Source organism: Alternaria burnsii, assembly GCF_013036055.1.
Source record: "Alternaria burnsii strain CBS107.38 chromosome Unknown 744, whole genome shotgun sequence".
In the NCBI taxonomy this organism is placed as follows: domain Eukaryota; kingdom Fungi; phylum Ascomycota; class Dothideomycetes; order Pleosporales; family Pleosporaceae; genus Alternaria; species Alternaria burnsii.
Genome location: NW_024066119.1, coordinates 599779 through 618857, shown reverse-complemented (window position 1 = coordinate 618857; position 19079 = coordinate 599779). Strand labels below are relative to the sequence as shown.

Sequence of the window (19079 nt, the reverse complement as noted above, 5' to 3'; positions counted from 1 at the left end):
GTTCGTCATTGCGTTGCATACTGTCTTCGAAGATATCCCACCCCCCAGACTCATCTTAGCTTGTCGTTATTATTATCGAAGCATATTCACACCACCGCATTCAGAAACCTTTCATCTGCTCATGTGATGCACTTTTATGTGTCTGGAATAAATCCAGAGAGTTGATGGAGTCGAGCATGATCTGAGACAATTTGCAAATCATTTGAGAGAGAGGAAGGCGGAGCTATTCAGTAGGCTAAGTCTATCCCAGGCTAAGAGAACAACTGTATACAGAGGCCAAGCAAGAAACGATTCACACAACAAAAGGCCGGCCCACCTTCGCCTTCTCGGCAGCGGTAGTACTCGCATGCTTTTCCTCCGCCTGCACCACAACACCGCCATACGGCCCAGTCTTCTCCTGAACCGACGCCTTGTTTCTTTGTTCCGAGCGATTCCACAGTTCAAGGTGCGTATAAAATCTACCATCCTTAGGCGGTGGCCTTTGAACTTCCGCTCGACCCAAGATGCCTGGCCTATCTGAGATTGATGACGGCGAAGCAGACCCCGCATCATCATCATCACTTCCACCACCTGGCAGATTGAGAAAACGGCTCCATGCTGTTAACGCACTTTCCAAACTACTGCTCGCTCGGATAGTGCGTATAACAGCCTGGGCGGTGATGAGATTACTCTCGAGCATTGCGGTTTGGAAAGTCGTGAGAGTTTGCTGGAGGCCGGTGACAGCTTCGGTGATAGGACTGTTCATTTCGCGGTGGAAACTTCGGCCCAGAGTTGTGAGACTGCTGCTTAAGTTGGGTATAGCTTGGACGTATTCTATGTATGGGGTGGTAAGGTCAACAGTAAGGTTGTTTACTGTGGGCGTCGTGGTGGGTAAAACACTAGGCAATGCAAGACTGGCAGTGATGGGTAGTGTGGGTGTGGGTTGAGTAGAAGGCGTGGACGTTGTGCCGTTGATGGGGATGGAGGTATTTGCAAGATTGTCTGGCAGAAGCCAAGACGTCTATTTTTGTTACGTGTCAGCAATGGCCGTATAGCAGCTTGTTCCGAGGTAAGGCACATACTCTGTTCGTGTCCAGCTGGAACTTGTCTCTAAGTATGGTATTGGTAATGTTGTTGACAAGGTCTGCAGTTCCCATTTGACCACTACCACCGAAAATATTGAAGCCGAAGCCACGATTAGGATTATTGGGATCCCCGATGGCACTTGCTGCCGCATTGATGACACTCCTCAGTTCGACAAGGTCCTGTACGGCGGGCGTGGCGACGGTGGTGGGGACCAGGATCATACCAGTGATGAGCATCGTGCGGAGCAGTAGGCAGACCTTGTGGTGAGCCAAAAACATACTAAACTGACAATGCGGCGAGGAGATACTCCGGGATGTTAGACGTTTAGGTCAGAGGTATTAGAGGAGTGTCAAAGTATGCTGCTAGGAGCTAGAAGTGTCTTGAGTAAGTTGTTGGTGGGTGAGTCTCGAAGACTACGAGACATAGCTGGCTTCTTATGATATATGTGGAGGGCTAAAAGAAAAGGAAACCGCGATGTTGTGGGAGGCACGTTGCTATGGATGTATTGAGTTGGAAAGTAAGTACGATGAATTATTTGTGGTAAATCTGCAAGCATCGCCGAACACGGCATGGGTATTGCGACATGACTATTTCAACGCTCCTTCAAATGATGAGTACCTGGCTTCCCTGTCGTAAAACTCCTCGAAGATGACCATAACTAGCCTCGCCAGCTTGACTTTACATGTTAGATAAGGGACATTGGTTGCATAGCGGGTCTCTGCGGACTGCTTACAATCAGTGACCCATTTCCCGTTTAATTCCTCTGCTCCATCACTCAGGAGCAATTTATATAGTCACTGAGTACGACACTATTGGAACCCTCAGGTGATTTAACCGCCCGGGTTGGTTCTAGCTTTTTGCTTGGCAACAAAACATATGGAGTAACCTTTTACGTTCGCAACTCGCCTCGTTTCTGCTCAGGTGACTCTCTGCTACTTTTCCGGGTACCTATAGCATGCTCACGCAGTAGCTGCGGCGAAGATATAGTAATGTCCGCTCCTATCTTTACATCTCTTTCTAACTCCAATCAGGCCCCCCGCCCTCGCTAAGCAAAGAACCAACCTCACCACTGATCCATCACGTTACATCAATCAACATGCCGCTTCGTGAGATCGACCCGAATTTCGAGAGTGAGCTCTTCGAACAGGCCAAGGCAGCATTAAACGCAAAGTTCGGGGTTTTCCAATATTGGCTCCCGTTGCCGCTCCTCCTCATCGATGTCAGTGAACACGCAGAGAAGCAACTGCCTTGCCATGAACCTGTCGAGGAAACCACCGCCATCAGTGCCCACATGTCGGTGCGCATCCGTGCATTGTATGAGCAGTTGACTGCCGCATACAACGAGGTCGAGGATCTGCCAGCCCGCATCGACATGGAGCTCATAATCGAGCCGCAACGATTTGACCCAGAGGAGCCAGACTGCTACCATCGCAGATATCACTCGCGCCGCCTGCAGCTGCACGACCCAGAGAGATTACCAGACCTGCCATTTGTGAGTCGGCTGACCATCAGGTCAGAGTGCGGTGGGGACGCCGATACAGCGGAAGACATACGGCCTCTGTCTACCCTCGTGCCACTGCAGTGCCTCGTCCATCTGCCGGCTGTACAAGAGTGGAATGCCAAGTGGTTGTGGGAGCGGCCCATGCCCGCCTCCACGACGAGTAGGGTGATGAACGAGCACTTGAGCCGGCCGTGGGAGGGCCCCTTACGAGACGCCCGTCACGAGTTCGGTGCCGCCATCTTGAACCAGGAGAAACATCTCTGCGGGAAAAGGATCCCCTCCAGTCTGACCAGAGCCTCATTACATTTCTGGCCTTTCTTCTCACTCGCCCAGCATGACCAGTCCGTGGCCCGGCCAAATCTGATCTATCCTGCGGACAAAGACCCAGTGTCTGTCGGGCTGTGCAAGCTCGGTACGCAGCTAAGCCTGTTCGACGTACGTGCTATGGTCACTTCAGACCTATTCCCTAGTCCTGAGGCATCAACCGGCCACCAGTGGTCACAGATGCGGCGGTTCCGGCTCGAGTTTCATTGCCTCCGTCCAGACGGGCGGTGGTACTTTATCGGCCCTGGTGGTGAGGATCCACACGACTCTGAACAAGGAGGGTATAAGATCTCAGACGCAGAACACTACCCCCGCGAAACCGATACGGACGAGGATATGGACCTCGACGGCGAGTACCACGACAGCCCGACCGGCGGGTCTGAGTACGATTACGAGCTAGACATGTTTCGCATCGAGCCCTGTAGGGAGCGAATCGAGCCCCTGCTTGCGGCATTTGCGAAGTCTCTGACACGCGACAATATGCCGAGCCTCGAAGACGCTGAGATTTTCACGCATCTGTGGTGGCAACCTTCAGACGACAGAGAAGTGGAGCAAAGTCAATTGCCAATGGATAACGGCCACAGATGGGGTGTCAAGTTCATTGCTGGGCGTGGTGATAACAAGCAGAAGGACGGCGATGCTGTTGCTGCGGCACCCACTCCAGTGGTGCAGTGGCAGGTTGGCGACTGGAGACCCAGCGAAGAGGTCATGAGTTTATTCAAAAACCTAGGACGACAGGAGTGGCTCGATTTCGAGTGGAACAGGTATAGACATACGGCGGGGTTCGACTTGCTAGGCAACTCTCAGTCTTCACCCATATAGTTGGGCAGACAATCAGAATCCTTTGTTGGAAATCTCGAGAACAAGTAGCCTGATATCTTTCTTGGAAATCCTTGTTGCTGTGATAGCACACTGTGACACACACTTCCACGGACTTTGGCTATCACCAGCTTATCATAGAGTACCCGTGGAGCCTCCACTTGCTTTCTCGTAAGCCCTCCACCATAGTCCCATATTCGCCGCGACTAGCAAGTCCATCATCTTCAGGCCCTCATCTTCCAGGATGATCTTGCCCAACTTTGCTTGCTTGCCACCGAAACCACCACCCGCGAACTCCTGGCCTAGAGAAAGATCCAAACGGTCCAACGAGTTTCTAGCATCTTCGATTTCTTCATTACGGCTGAGTGACAAAGACGAGTTGTTGCGACTGTGACGCCCTCGACGAAAGAACGACGAGCGTTTTGAAGATTCCTCACCTCGAGGCGTAGTACCTTTCGAACTACTCGGAAGGTTGAATCTTACTTCACTAACCGTCATGGCTGTGGGTGGAGCTCCTTGAAGTCCCGGGACAACATGTCGACACTGTTACAGCAGTCAGCATCATCTATGGCGCATCGCGTTGGTATAACTAGAACCACCTTTAACGATCCTCCACCTATCCCTGTGACAAACTCGCATCGGCCGTTCCACGGACTTGTAAAGACGTAACCACGGAAACTCGTTTGTCTGTCAGAGACTTGAATGCTACTGTACGTCTGGTCTTCCCGTGTCGTGAATGGGGGAGTGGGAGCAGCCCGCACATCCGTCGATGCAGAGTTGGTCTGCGCATAATGATTACCTCTAGAATCAGGACGCCCGTTGTTGTAATCATGGGAGTTGAGTTTTCTGTGGCCAAAGCCACCTGTATGCTGTGACCCTTCCATCCAGATTCGTCGGCGGAACACGTTCTCATTCGCTGACGGGTGATTCCCTGCTTGGAATGATTGGATAGATGTGCCACTATCCCGACTTGTCAGGAGAGGCTTGCCAGTTGTGTCGGAATGAAGAAACTTGGAGTAACCTGGATTGAATACGTCGATGTACATTGGTGCTCCAATCTTTTTCTTGTTGCTAGGATCGCTGGATGTCGGGGAAGAAACATCTAGAACAGGCGGATCTTCAATGCGAGCAACGTTCCATTGCGCACCGGACGCAGGATCACGCCGAATTAGGGTGAGAGACGCACTAGAACGCGATGGGTTCTCGGATCGTCTGCGCGGTGAAGGTATCGGCCTTCGATTTTCTTGGTTCTGCTGGCTGGAATCGAATGACCGTCGGGGGCTGTCGCTGAGTTCTGGAGCGAGCATCGCAGACCTCCGCGCATAATTTCCCGCATCGATGTTCTGATTGTTTGAATACTTGTTTATGGATGCGAGAGTGCTAGGAACAGGTTTTCGGACAGGAGCTGTAGTTATGCCAGGCACCGCTTTCCTGGGCACGATAGGTGTAGAGACAGAGTTGAAAGAATCTTGACTCTGCTGTGTATACTCTGAATCCTGAGATCCAGGAGGGTTGACAAGATAGGCATCTTCTGGTTGCTCAACGTGAACGAAATAGAGTGAGCTCTGTATGTCTTCTGCGGTTACCACCTTTTCCCGCGGCTTCATCGGAGATAAGAAGACATCTGAAGCACGTTAGGCCTACATCAGAGGAAGACATTTTAACAGCCGTACCTCTGCTGCCAGGAACACGGGCGATATACAGTACTAGTGGCTCATGCCTCTCATGAGTAGGATTCCTTGGATAAGCTGGTGGGTTGGAAGCAAGAGCGGTAAGCGACGAGAGAGATCGGGCTTCAATGATGGGCGTAGCCATTAGAGCGAAAGACAATGGCAGTATTGTTAGCCAGACAGTACCGAGGTGGATGTTTATTAGGAGATGACCAGCGGTCTCCCGGGCGTTGCCTAGGATATATTAAAGGCAAGCAATGACGAGGTTGTGCCAGTGTTGGGGTGGCTGTGCGGACGCGTCTCCACCGACTATTGATGTACAGCAAACAGATGGTCGTGGCCTATCGTCGTTGAGCGCGAGAGACAAGCGGATCTGACAGGCGCGCATCATCAACGGACTCGCGGCGCTTTGTGGGTAGACGAGGCTGATGCTGGTGAAGGAGCCTGGAGCACGCGAGCCTGCTTCGAGTCAAGGGCGAGCGGGCGGTGGCTGGGGCAGCGGTGATTGATTGGTGCAGCAACCAAGGGTCCTAGCGCTGAAAGTCTGCGAACATTTGAAATCTTGGCCTTTGACCTCGATTTTCGCGACCCGCACACGACACGCTCGCCCCGCCAACTCTACGCCCTGCACCTTTCGGAACAAGGACAGACTATACTACCAAGAGTAACCAGTGTCTGTTTCATGCGCAATGGGCGACAATCTCGAGGTATGCATCGCGGAACGACTGCTGCCGGTCCTTCTCGCCGCTAACTGAGAGCTGCAGGAGCGTTTGAAGAGCCATGCCCGGGCTTTCGAAGGCCTCATGTCTCTGATACCCGCCAAAGACTACTACGGCAAGGATGAGAGTATCACTAGCGTATGCATCTCTTCTCTTATGGGCCTCCGCTTTATGCTGACATAATGTCTGCAGACGCAATGGCAAAAGAAAGGGAAGAAGCAGACCCTCGAGGAACGACAAGCAGCCAAGCGAGCGAAGCTGGATCCTGCATCACACAAGAGCGCCAAAGACGTCATGGACGAGAACGCGCTAAAGCGGAAGCGCGAGTTGGAGGGTGAGGAAATATCTGAGCCTGAGTCGTCGGACCTCGACATGGACATCACAAAGGAGAAACCTCTTGAGGGAATCAAGAGCAAGGCAAAGAAGCAGAAGACGCAGCCCGCCGAGCCAGTAGTCGAGGAAACCGAAGAAGCTGGTGAGACACGGCCTTTATCAAAAGCCGAGGCTAAGGCTGCGGCGAAAGCAGAGAAGCGAAGAGAGAAGAGAAAGGAGAAGCAGGAGAGGAACAAAAAAAAGGAGGAGGCGAAGAAGTCGCAGCAGACGTCGTTCCAAGATCTCGCCGCCGCCAAGCAACCTGAAGAAGACGAAGTCGAAGACGATGACGAATCTGCAGACGAACACGAACACCCAGACGAACGCATAGAAGCTTTGGACGTCAGCGGTCTCGTCGAAGAGGGTCAGTCTACCGCTCCCTCCACTACTGCCAATTCCAACTCCTCTACAGCCTCGGTCGCGTCAGCCGCTTCATCAAACTCTTCGTTACCTCAGTCTGGCGAAGAAGCACCACAGAAGAAAGCTAAGAAGTCGTACACGATCGACCCGCAAAAGCATGAAGATTTCCGCGCCCGATTAAACGCAAAGCTAGAGGCTATGCGTGCGGCGCGAAAGGCCGACGGTCCGGATGGACGTCCTGCGCGGAATCGAGCAGAGCTAATCGAGGCACGACGGAAAAAAGAGGCCGAGAAGAAAGCTGCCAAGAAGGCCCTTCGTCAGGATGCGAAGGAAGATGAGGCTCGTCAACAAGCAGAGGAGCAGCTCGCACGGATAAGAGGCGGTTCGGGCTCACCTTCCATATTCCCAGCGAGGTCGCCGGAGCACGAGCGCAATTTCAACTTTGGCAAGATTGCATGGGATGGCGCACAGCTTGAAGGAAATCTTTCCGGATTCCTCGAATCCAAGAAGAAGAAGGGCAAGTCAGACGCGAAGACTGCATTAGAGGCTGCGCAGAAGAAGCAGGCTCGTCTTAACGCCTTTGATGAGAACAAGCGCAAAGACATCCAAGAGAAGGATTTGTGGCTTGCCGCTAAGAAAAGGGCACAGGGTGAGAAGGTGTTCGACGACGTCAACCTTCTAAAGAAGAGCCTCAAGCGTCAGCAAAAACAGAAAGACAAGAGTAAGCAAGAGTGGAAGGAGAGGTTGACCAATGTCGACCAAGGAAAGGCAGCGAGGCAAAAGAAGCGAGAGGAGAACTTGAAAAAGCGCAAGGAGGACAAGGGTCAAAAGGGTAAAAAGAAGGTTAAGAAGCCCGGCAAGAAGGTCACGAAACGACCGGGCTTTGAGGGTACTTTCAAGGGGAAATGATTATGAGGCTGGGTGGAATGACGGTACATAAAGGGAAAAGGAGGTAGCATGTGCACTATTGGAAGGCTTTTGGCGTTTGATACCATATCATGGCAGGCATCGTACATGAGCGTTAGGAGTATCAGGGTCTTGAATATTGCGATGTCTTTTCCTCGATTGTATTAGTTCAAATGTCAGTGCTGTCTCGCGAAACAATAGCAATGCATCCAATCGGGCCCTTGATCGCAGCACACCCAGTGTCTACATGTATGTTCGCAATAATTTGAATATCGCCCACATTTGTTGGAATGGTCCCTTCTTGTACTGATGCATTGACAAATGAAACCCGACTGGCTGTGTCAGGCGGAACCGCTCCTCCTATATATACAGTAATCTCGCACCACTCCTCTACATTATCTGTAAGGCGCATCCGCACGGGCAGCAGCGGCGATCTCAGGCTCCCACTTGTCTCCGTTTGCTAGCAGCTTCTCCTTGTTGTAAAGCAGCTCCTCTCGTGTCTCGGTGGCATACTCAGCATTGGGTCCTATATCATGTTAGCACATATTTTGGAGCTCACGACTGACATGGACATACCCTCAACAATGGCGTCGACTGGGCAGCTCTCCTGGCAGAGACCGCAGTAGATGCACTTGGTCATGTCAATGTCATAGCGTGTGGTCCTCCTGCTACCGTCCATACGCTCCTCAGCCTCGATTGTGATGGCCTGCGCAGGGCAGATGGCTTCGCACAGCTTGCAAGCAATGCAACGCTCCTCACCTGTAGGGTACCGTCGCAAAGCGTGCTCGCCTCGGAAGCGGGGTGAGATGGGGCCCTTTTCGAATGGGTAGAAGATGGTGTATCTTCAAAAACGTCAGATCGGGTATCCTGGATGTCGAGCATGCTACCAGCCTGCGCATTAAGGTACTTACGGTGGTCGGAAAAACTGCTCCAACGACACGTACATGCCACGGAACATCTCCATAAGCAAGAAGTACTTGCCGGCGCGGTCCAATGCACCTTCTCCTTCATCCCATCGCTTCGGCTTTGGTAACCGGAAGCCTGGCGGCGGGGGTCCTGCTGGAGTGGCGGCTCGGGATAGAGTGGTAGAGAAGAAGGCGACGGTGGCGGGCGAGGGGAGGCGTCCAGACGCGAACTGCAGTGACCGGAGCAGCGTGGCTGCCGGGCGGCTGCGCGCCAACATTGTCAATGGCTTTGCGCTGGCCATTGTGAGCGTGGTGGAGTCGCTGACGGGTTGGGGGGGTTGCTGGCGGATATGGGGTTGTCGTCAAGCTCGAAACTTGAGGTTGTCGCTTGTAACGCGGAAGCTGCGATTGGCCGAGAAGTCCAATGACGGCAACAACAGTGGGAGGCAACTCCGGGGTCAGAGATTTGTACCTAGTGATCTTGGAGGGGCTGTGAATGATCTTCAAGTCTGCCTTGGTGTTCTATACGAGTCGGTGTGATCATTGGAGGTGCGTCTGTCTACTCGTACTGAAATGCTTCCTGACGGCTGACTAACGTAATGTAACTTTAGTCTGAAGTTCTAGTCGAGCATCAACATCACCACCACCACCACCGACCCTGCTACCTCGCACGACACCCTCGCAACCCGTCACAATGTTCCGAACAGCACTTCTCAGGTCCGCCCGGTCCGCTGTCCGCGCTGCCCCACGATGCCAGGCCGCAATGGCTCGCCCCGTTGCGCGAAGCTCTTTCGTTCAGCCAAAGCAAATGAACCCCTCCGTATACTTCCAGGCTGTACGATGCTACGCCGCGAGCGCTGGTCTGTCAAAAGATGAGGTCACCGGCAGGATAATGGACCTTTTGAAGAACTTCGACAAGGTAACGATTATGCGACTAGATTTTTAGGCGGTGGCTAACACAGACGCAGGTCACCGATGCCTCCAAGGTAGCTACCATGCATGTGTGAGGGCTTGGAAACAAATACTTACAGTCTGCAGTTGAATGGCGAATCGCACTTCCACAACGACCTCGGTCTCGACAGCCTGGACACCGTAGAAGTAGTCATGGCGATTGAGGAGGTTAGTTGGCCTGCACGCGATACACGAAAGGCACACATCTGATAATTTGGCAGGAGTTCAGCATTGAAATCCCCGACAAGGAGGCCGATGCCATCCACAGCGGTACGGTCTGAAGCGCAGCGTCAGATTTATACATACTGATGGTATTACAGTCAAGCAAGCAGTGGATTACATCATGGCTCAGCCCGATGGTAAGTCTCCAGTTGCAAAACCCAAGGTTAGTTGATACTAATCATATCGCAGCTCACTAAATTATATTGGGATCCGCGCTGGGTGAGAGATGATGGATGTGGAATTGGTAGTCGGTCCTACCGGCATCGCTATATATATGCCTCCTTGTAAAACAGTCGCCTGGGTCGGCACCGTGTACTTCTGATAGAATTGACGCTATCCACCTCCTATTGCTCTGGCTATTGTGTTGTTGGACGCCTGTTTGCTTGATTGCTGAGGCGTGCGTAACTAATCTTGGCACATCCGAGACCGAGCCCTGTCCGCTGATAGATGTGGCACGAGAATCAACCCCCAACTCGAAACCTGCACACGCGCGTTACGATACCCCCTTTATCGCTACATTGCCGTGATCCGCCACGCTCTCTTACATCGCCTTCACCGAAAGTCCCACATAGTCCGACACGGCGTATGCGCAGCCCAAGCGCCCTCATCCCTGCGCCCGTTGAGGAGCATCACCCATAATTTCAACAAACACTCCCCACCCGTTCCACAACCACACCTGATGGCTTCTAGCTCTGGTCTGACGCGCCGGAGAGGAGGCGGCGGCGCTGCCGGCAACGGCGAGGACGAGGGCAGCCGGGTCAGCTCGCCAGCACCCAAGCGCAACGACGACCGCACCCCCGAAACCTCCTACGAAAGCTCCGAGAACGGCCACAAGATTGCATTCGATCCCCGCGATATCAGCGAAAATGCAGAGAGGAGCAAACAGCCAAAGCTGACGCTCATGGAGGAGATTATCCTTATGGGACTGAAAGACAAACAGGTGTGTACACCGCAGGCCGCGGGCGGGCTAGGGGCAGCAGGCTGATGAGTGAGAATAGGGATACCTGTCGTTCTGGAACGACAACATCTCCTATGCACTACGAGGATGCATTGTCATAGAACTGGCCTTTAGAGGCCGTGTGAGCATGCAGAAGGACTCGAATCGACGCCGCTTCCCCCTCGCAGACAGGGTCATCGAAGTTATTGATGACACGTTGACTGGAGAGGTCCTACTGGACGAGGCCCTAAAGATGATGAAGTCGAGCGAGAAGATGAGCGTCAATTCCTGGATCGATCTCATGAGCGGTACGTCCATGGCGTGGCATACCAAGGCTGGTGCTCGACACTAACTATACAAACAGGAGAGACATGGAATCTCATGAAGATTGGCTACCAACTGAAACAAGTACGCGAACGACTATGCAAAGGCCTCGTCGACAAGGGCATCCTGCGCACCGAAAAGAAGAACTTCCTCCTGTTCGACATGGCTACACACCCCGTTGCAGACGGCGGCGCAAAGGAGGAGATTCGACGTAGAGTCCGGAACGTTCTCACCAACCGTACCGTGGTCCTTCCTGGCAGCCAGTTCCTCCCCGAAGAGTTGGAGTTCAGGGTGCTTCGAACCATCACCATGGTCTGCGCCGCCTATGCCGCCAACGTACTAGAGAACGCCTTGACAACGTTGGGTCACGAAGCGCGGGAACGGGCTTTCGCTCAAGTAGACGAATTGCTGGCAGAGTACTCACAATGGCCCTTTGCAAAGAGGCAGGGGGGTTCACAGGGTGTCGGCGCAAACCTGGGTCAGCTCATCACTGACGAAGTTAATGGTTCCAAGGATAAGGAGCTTCAACTCGAGGTAAGCCGATTGCATTTTGATTCCTAACATGACAACAGAGTGCTAATGATTGAACAACAGGTTGTTGCTGCGTGCTTGAGTGTCTTCACTCGACTTGACTCATTGCTTTGAGCGAACAAGACGCATCAAAAGCAGTGACATATTGGGCCGCAGGGAGAGGGGCGCATGCCCCAGCAACAGCGAACATGAACGTTTGGAGCATTTACAGCCAGTAGATCAGACGCACATAGCCGGCGACTTGTAAGCGGCGGTGTGTCCGGGACGGGTATGGAAAATGTAGGGTATTGTGAGTTTCTAGCATTGATGCAACTACGACGAATCTGGATGCGAGGGCGTCGGAAAGCGATGACGAGGTGTATACCAGACGCTTCTTCTTCTTCTTTTCTACTAGGCGGTTCTTTCCATGAAATACAACCTTTATTCAATAACGAACAAGGTGCATTGCACGGTGGCTTTTACTCGAAGCTTGCCTAGCTAGGCATGCGCTAGCATTCGTCATGGCGTCGCACGTGATGAGTGCGTGGAGACGATGGAGTGCGAGTGTAGCTATGTGGAACAGCCGGTAAGAAGGATCATGGCCTCTGCTCTGGTGAAAGAAACCACGACTAACAGAGGCTGCGGCTGCGTTGGAGCGTGCCGGGCAGCTTCAGTGTTCGTTATGGGCTTTGGCTGGCTCGGCGCTTGCAAGCGGCAGAACTGGCTGCTTTGGCGCAAATCCATCAATGCCTCTGCCTGACACACAACACATCATTCCAAGTTCCGAGCTTATCCACGGCCGCGACCCCGCCCAAGGTACCGCAGCAGGTGTTTCGCCGATTTAGGTTCCTGCCAATACTCTCGCCTGTGAAAGGCTTACAGACGGGCTGCTGCGCGCTTGACTACCCGATCGGCACTTCTTTCCCTGGACAGCCAAACAGAGGCCCAGCCCAGCCCTGTGACCTGTGACGACGCGCAAATTGCATGTTCCCAAAGGTATGTGTTTTTTTCTGTATTGTTGCTATTAGTTCTCATGGTCGCGGCGCCATGGATGCGCTTTCTTGAGATGGCGGCGCTGTTGTTGCTGTCGCCATGGCATCGCGCACCCGCCCCCTTCTTCTGCCAGGCGCGACCGCATGGGACGCCCATCGACCCACTCGAGCCTCCATCATTCCTTCCAGCCTCCATGCCTCGGCTCTAACAAGGGCAGCAAACACGCAGGTCGCTCCTGCCGCGCGCATTATAATTCACCACGCGATGCCCTCTCCGCCGCTAGCCGACTCCCAAGGCCTCGATCCCGCCCACGGCGCGTCCACAAACGGCAACAGCAGTGAAGGTGCTGTCCAACCCGCAAACGCCCCAACCAGCATCAATGGACCCGACAGCGCGTCCAACGAGAACAACGCGATTCGAGACGGAAAGCAGAAGGCCAAGGCTGTCATGGCGGCTTCTGGCTTGAACCTGACCGGCGCGCAGGGCGACACGGCATCGCCAGCGCAGCCCGAAGCCATCAACGGCGCGTCGCCTAGTAGAAAGCGATCGCGTTCGGGAACCCGCAAGTCTTCACGCACGCCTTCTCACGACGATGGCGCGAAACCCACAACCTCGCAGGCCCATCTCCTCGACCGGCACATTGCGCGCGATCTCCTCGACAGCGTAAACAAGTACGAGCGCAACAAACATTCCGAGAAGGTCTATGGCGAATTGAACGACCTGCGCCATTTCTTCCGCGACGAGGTATACCCTGTCCGACGACAGAACCCCGGCGCCATCTTTGGATATGGCTATGCTGGCTACGGCAATGGCGTGACCGACATACCACCCGATCCCAGAGACCCGCGAGCCCTACCGCAAACGAAGCTGCTATATCCCGAACATGCCAAGCGCGCCGGCCGTCGACTCGCGCCGCAACTCAAGGTTTCGAAAGAGAAGGGTTTGCAGCAAGCAGACCAGATCGAAGAGCTTGTGCCTGTGCGTCTGGACATCGAATTGGACAGACTGAAACTACGCGACACTTTTACCTGGAACCTCCATGATCGTGTTACCAACCCTGTGCTCTTCGCCCAGACCCTCGTCGAGGACTTCCAGATACCTCCCGAGCTGCGTCAGAACGTCATGCAACAAATCGATCGCGAGATCCACGAGCAGGTTCAGGACTACTACCCTCACGCTTTCTTCGATGATGAGCCTCTGGACCCCCATCAGCCATACTCGGCATACAAGAATGACGAGATGCGGATATTGATCAAATTGAACATTACCATTGGCCAACACACTCTTGTGGACCAGTTCGAGTGGGAAATCAACAATCCTCTGAATGCGCCCGAGGAATTTGCAAGGCAGATGGCTGCTGATTTGTCACTGTCCGGAGAGTTCACTACCGCCATTGCCCATTCCATAAGAGAGCAGTGTCAGATGTTCACAAAGAGCCTGTACATCACAGGCCACCCCTTCGATGGACGACCAGTTGAAGACACCGATATCCAGGACAACTTCTTGGCCTCACCACTCCCCTCTGTATTCCGCCCGATGCAGTCTACAAAGGATTACCAGCCGTACCTATATGAACTAAGTAACGCTGACCTAGAACGAGCCGAACTATCGATTATGCGCGAACAGCGGCGCCAGAAACGATCTGTCAACAGACGTGGCGGCCCTGCCCTGCCAGACCTTAAAGACCGCCAACGGACAGTACGCACCTTGGTTGTTTCTTCAGTCCTACCTGGTGCTGCGGAAACCATCGAGGACAGTCAGCTCTTCAAGGCTACACGCAAAATTAGAGAGGGTCGCCGTCGTGGTGCTGATGGAAGCTCAGACGAATCGGATAGTGACGAATCGGTAGTAGACTCTCCAGCACCTGCACAACTGACCGGAGGGACTGCGCGGACCCGGGGTATGCGTGGAGCTGCCACTGCTGCTCAAGCTGCTATGCGGTCCGCTATTGGAAGATCAGCAACCCCTGAAGTGTCCAACATTCAACCTCATCACGAGCCACGGGCATCTAGATCACTACGATATGAGGCGCGGGAAGAGAGTGTATCTGAGCCTACAACACTCATAGTTAAACTCCGCATATCGCCCGCTAAACTTAGGGAATTGCAGAGGAACCCAAGGGCTTTCGCGAAGCCCGCCTCGACTCCCATGGTGGCCCCCTCGCAACCCCCAACACGAAGCACACCTACCGCAAACTCAATGCCACCACCACCATCACCAGCCATACCTACTCGTTCAACCCCAACCGCATCAGCTTCGATAGAAGCTTCGCCGAAACCTCCGCCTACGCCTACACCAACGACCCAGAACAAGCAGTGGCAGTACAGGCCAGACGGCTCACTTGAGGCACCTTGGCCAACGCCCGCCGTTTCCCAACATGTAAGATCCTCGCCCACGTCTATGTAGATCTCTGACTAATCCACATCAGCCTCCCACTCCTCCGTGGCTTCAACAAGCACTCCAGGATCTACGTGATCGAAATCCCGGCGAGCTCTTCGAATCTACTATGCGCTATGCTGTCATGAACGAGCGCTACGAGGACCCGAAGACGGGCGATATTGTGTCCCGACAAGTCAAGCTTGATACGCTACAACCAAACGCCCCCCTGCCAGCGAACCACAAAGCATATTTCTTGCCACGAATCCGGTGCATAGACTGCCCGGGCAAATTGTACAATGCTGGACCCGAGCAAACAGTCAATAATTTCGAACTACATCTGAAGAACCGCGTACATATGGAGAACGTGCGCAAACGGACTGGACAGCCTTTGTAGGGCAGGGCGTCCAGACCTTCTGGCAGCGCGAATAGGAAATGATATTCAGAAGCATAGCGGGGTCTTTTTGATATATGCAAGCGCATTCTAGGGTATAAATTCCCGTGTAAAACAGCGGATCAGTTGGGAGCATGTGGGATTGGGCATACAGACAACGTGCTGGTGCATCGGCGTTCTCATTTGCCGGCTACAACTTGAAAATCAGTTGTTCCGTCTTGGATTACCACTTGGAAGAGTGGACACAATCGCAATTCTTGGTCTTTGTCCGAGGCTACTTTAAGTACCTTCCTACTTCTTTTCGTTGCTGGTGTCGTTTGTAAGGTATAAAGGGGTTGGTAGTCTTCGACGCAGCAATGTAAGTAGGCGTCAATCACTATTGTTCACATCTTCAAGGCTGTGCAATTGTTTTTTAAGTACCGTGAAGGTCTCTGTTCATTCGGCAGCCCCGAATTCCCTTCAAGATTGCCTACGTAAAGCATATTGTCTCTGCCTCAAACCATCACTCTGTCACGTGTTCGGTTCCGGCTATACTCAGCCCGCCGGCATGATGCTCAAAGTAGCCCTTCTCGTCACCACTCTCGCCACCCTCATCATGAAAGCTCACGCTGCCACTCTCCCAATTCGGATTCTGACCCATAATATACGCTATGCCGCCGACCCGCCAGCCACAGGCGAAAAGCCCTGGTCCACACGCAAGCAATTGATCCTCAATGAGCTACACTACAATACCTTACACAACCCAGAATCATTCATATGTCTTCAAGAAGTACTCAATGAGCAGCTAGTTGATATCATGGCCGGTCTGGGCGACGAATGGACCTACATCGGCGTAGGCAGAGACGATGGCAAAACGAAAGGCGAATACAGTCCTATCATCTATCGGAAAGCCATCTGGGAACTAGTAACATGGCAGACCGTTTGGCTAAACGAGAACGGAGCGGTAGGGAAGAAAGGCTGGGACGCAGGATCTGTCCGCATCCTCAATTTGGGCGAATTCAAGCACAAGCAAAGTAAAAAAGCCATGGTAGCGATGTCTACGCACTTTGACAACGCAGGCGCTATCTCGCGCCGCGAGTCTGCGAAGATTGTCGAAGAGGTCGTTGTAAATGTCACTTCGCCCACCTCAAATACTTCGTCTTCCACCTTACCTTTCTTCCTGGCTGGTGACCTCAACTCTGAGACTTCTGGCGAAGCATACAAGATCCTAAACAACGGTTTGTCCATCATGCAAGACACAAAGGAGCAGGCCAAGTGGCTGTACGGGGACACGAACACGTTTACGGATTTTGATGACCAGACGAAGACGCTGATTGACTTTGTTTTTGTGGGACCGAGAGGAAAGAGCGATTGGGTGCTCGAGGGATATAGTGTTTTGCCGAATAAATTCGAGGATGGGGTTTATGGTAGTGATCATCGGGCTGTTGTTGTAGATGGATTGCTCAAGATTTGAGGTTGGGCTCTTGCTTCGTTCCAAGGTTGTCTGGATCAAGACTGTCATTAGTGTGGGATTGCACGCGTACACAATTGACAGCTACCTGACAGTAGTGAAATTGCTTTGCGTTTTCACCTGTGTCCGGTCATGCAGAGATACGGAGTTCATCCACCGTAGCCCAGATGATCACAAGCCTAATGTCTAGATCCAGGCAGATTAATTCACTTTGGGAAGAAAAGCAGGTCGAGTGTGACGTTGTCAGGCGATCGTCGTCATTGGGCTTTGGCTAAGCGAAAGCTCGAAACCACCCCACTGAGGGGCTGGTCTGTGAACACAGGAACGACCTCGCGCACCACTCCAATTCTAGCTCCAGCCCATCTTCCCACACTCAACTATACTCAAGATGGCCGAAACCGCAGCTGTCGGTAAGCTCAATCATCCTTCCCTATGCATGTCGTCGACATATGAAGCTGTTTTAGACAGAGACATAGCTTAAAGCACAGTTTTGTCTTTGTCAATGAGTCGCAGGAGCTAAGCCATATTGCAGACTACACTTTGGCGAACCCAGATACTATCACCAAGTACAAGGTCGCCGCCGAAATCTCCCAGAAAGTCCTCAAGGAAGTCTCCGGTACGATGCTCTCCAAGCTCGCGCTTACTTCACGCGCGTAATCAGACACAAAACTGACCGGTTCAGGATGGATCGTTGCCGATGCCAGCATTGTCGAGCTCTGTGAGCGCGGTGACAAGCTCCTAGACGAGGAGGTTGCCAAGGTCTACAAGGGCAAGAAGGTCGTGAAGGGCATTGGACACTGCACCACCATCTCCCCAAGCGCCTACATCACCCCATACACACCACTCAAGTCCGACACCGAGGAAGCCGCCACGACACTGAAGGAGGGAGAGGTTGTCAAGATTCAGTTGGGCGCCCAGATCGATGGTTTCTGCGCAATTGTTTGCGACAATGTCATTGTTGGCGCCGCTGAGGAAGTCACCGGACGCGAGGCAGATCTCCTTCTGGCTACACACTACGCCAACGAGCTCCTGCTGAGGTTGATGGTGCCTCCAAGCTTGGTCCCCCACGGCGATGAAGAAGAGCAAAAGAAGGCTGCAACAAAGAAGCCCTACACCCAGAGCCAGATGACCAACATGCTTGAGAAGGTTGTCAAGGCCTACGGCTGCAACCTCGTCGAGAGCACTACCATCTGGCAATTCGACCACAACGAGATAGAATCCAAGAAGAAGATTATCCTTGCGCCTGGCGAAGGTGTCAGGGGTGACGGTCTTCCTGAGGTCGGTGAGGTGTGGGGTGTTGAGATGGGTGTCAGTCTCGGAAGCGGCAAGGTCAAGAACAATGGCAACAGGACTACTCTGCACCGACGTACGGCTACCACCTACCAGCTCAAGCGCCCTACCTCGCGAAGCCTCTTGTCTGAAGTAGTCAAGAAGTTCGGTACCTTCCCCTTCAGTCTGCGACAGCTTGAGGACGAGAAGGGCGCCAAGGTTGGTGTTGTCGAGTGTGTTCGTACTGGTGTACTTCGCCAGTACGAAGTCGTCGTTGACAAGGACAACCAGCCCGTAGCTAGGGTGTTCACAACTGTTGGTAAGTTCTAGGATTCCCCTGCTCGCTCCTGGCTCAGGAGATGTCCGATATTGGCCGATGTGCTCGCTTGTTTGATCTCTCAAACATGAACCATCTTGCTCGATGTAGAGCATCACATAGGCAAATTCGTTAGCTAACATCGTAACAGCAATCACCAAGAACGGAATGCAGCGCCTAGCTCAACCTACTGCCATTGACACTTCCAAGTACAAGTCTGACAAGAAGATCGAGGACGAGGAGATCCTCAAAATTCTGGAACAGCCTATTGGCAAGACTTCAACAAAGAAGAACAAGAAGAAGAAGAAGAAGCCTGCCAAGAAGGCCGCTGAGGGCGGTGCCGCCGCTGAAGAGGAGGAGGACGATGATGACGAAGAGTAGATGTAGGTTCTAGGGAACCGTAACGCCATACCCGCCTCTCGACTATGAACCTGGATGACACGGACTGTTTTGAGATCGCAAAAACGGCAGCCCCGGAAACAAAATCGGCAATTGACCTAGGTCTGATATGCCTTATCGTATGGTCATGCACACGATTATGTAGAAGCGATAGCAATTCACAAAAAAGAAAGATCAGTTCTCCGGACGTCATCTACCATAGCTTTTGGTTGTTGAAACTGATTCAGCACATAATGTATAACAGTCTCGAGCTCGAAATGTGCCCCTATGATCTGCGAGATGAGACCGTGCATGTCA

At 52.9% G+C, this 19079-nt stretch overlaps 8 protein-coding genes across 8 annotated transcripts; 5 read left to right on the top strand and 3 right to left on the bottom strand.

Annotated features, from left to right (window-relative positions):
* Positions 1 to 292: 292 nt before the first annotated feature.
* GT037_008675 (uncharacterized protein) lies at positions 293 to 1343 on the bottom strand (the record flags this gene model as incomplete). Its single annotated transcript, XM_038933722.1, has 2 exons — positions 293 to 1000; positions 1062 to 1343. The coding sequence occupies 2 exons, from the start codon at positions 1341 to 1343 to the stop codon at positions 293 to 295; spliced, it is 990 nt and encodes a 329-aa protein (XP_038783687.1).
* Positions 1344 to 2161: 818 nt separating this feature from the next.
* GT037_008674 (uncharacterized protein) lies at positions 2162 to 3712 on the top strand (the record flags this gene model as incomplete). Its single annotated transcript, XM_038933721.1, has 1 exon — positions 2162 to 3712. The coding sequence occupies one exon, from the start codon at positions 2162 to 2164 to the stop codon at positions 3710 to 3712; it is 1551 nt and encodes a 516-aa protein (XP_038783686.1).
* Positions 3713 to 3844: 132 nt separating this feature from the next.
* On the bottom strand, positions 3845 to 5524 carry GT037_008673 (uncharacterized protein; the record flags this gene model as incomplete). The annotated part of the gene is made up of 3 exons (XM_038933720.1): positions 3845 to 4252; positions 4309 to 5333; positions 5383 to 5524. 3 exons carry the CDS (start codon positions 5522 to 5524, stop codon positions 3845 to 3847), a joined length of 1575 nt encoding a protein of 524 aa, XP_038783685.1.
* A 544-nt stretch (positions 5525 to 6068) lies between these two features.
* On the top strand, positions 6069 to 7739 carry GT037_008672 (uncharacterized protein; the record flags this gene model as incomplete). The annotated part of the gene is made up of 3 exons (XM_038933719.1): positions 6069 to 6086; positions 6144 to 6236; positions 6291 to 7739. The coding sequence occupies 3 exons, from the start codon at positions 6069 to 6071 to the stop codon at positions 7737 to 7739; spliced, it is 1560 nt and encodes a 519-aa protein (XP_038783684.1).
* A 392-nt stretch (positions 7740 to 8131) lies between these two features.
* Positions 8132 to 8943, bottom strand: GT037_008671 (nadh-quinone oxidoreductase; the record flags this gene model as incomplete). Its single annotated transcript, XM_038933718.1, has 3 exons — positions 8132 to 8262; positions 8313 to 8578; positions 8648 to 8943. The coding sequence occupies 3 exons, from the start codon at positions 8941 to 8943 to the stop codon at positions 8132 to 8134; spliced, it is 693 nt and encodes a 230-aa protein (XP_038783683.1).
* A 392-nt stretch (positions 8944 to 9335) lies between these two features.
* Positions 9336 to 11720, top strand: GT037_008670 (vacuolar protein sorting-associated protein 74 protein; the record flags this gene model as incomplete). Its single annotated transcript, XM_038933717.1, has 9 exons — positions 9336 to 9560; positions 9610 to 9627; positions 9680 to 9760; positions 9814 to 9862; positions 9913 to 9951; positions 10387 to 10754; positions 10813 to 11059; positions 11116 to 11609; positions 11670 to 11720. The coding sequence occupies 9 exons, from the start codon at positions 9336 to 9338 to the stop codon at positions 11718 to 11720; spliced, it is 1572 nt and encodes a 523-aa protein (XP_038783682.1).
* A 957-nt stretch (positions 11721 to 12677) lies between these two features.
* GT037_008669 (snf5-domain-containing protein) lies at positions 12678 to 15351 on the top strand (the record flags this gene model as incomplete). The annotated part of the gene is made up of 2 exons (XM_038933716.1): positions 12678 to 14957; positions 15007 to 15351. The coding sequence occupies 2 exons, from the start codon at positions 12678 to 12680 to the stop codon at positions 15349 to 15351; spliced, it is 2625 nt and encodes an 874-aa protein (XP_038783681.1).
* Positions 15352 to 15943: 592 nt separating this feature from the next.
* Positions 15944 to 18764, top strand: GT037_008668 (swi-snf complex subunit; the record flags this gene model as incomplete). The annotated part of the gene is made up of 5 exons (XM_038933715.1): positions 15944 to 16747; positions 17151 to 17208; positions 17331 to 17414; positions 17481 to 18386; positions 18535 to 18764. 5 exons carry the CDS (start codon positions 15944 to 15946, stop codon positions 18762 to 18764), a joined length of 2082 nt encoding a protein of 693 aa, XP_038783680.1.
* Between the last annotated feature and the right edge of the window lie 315 nt (positions 18765 to 19079).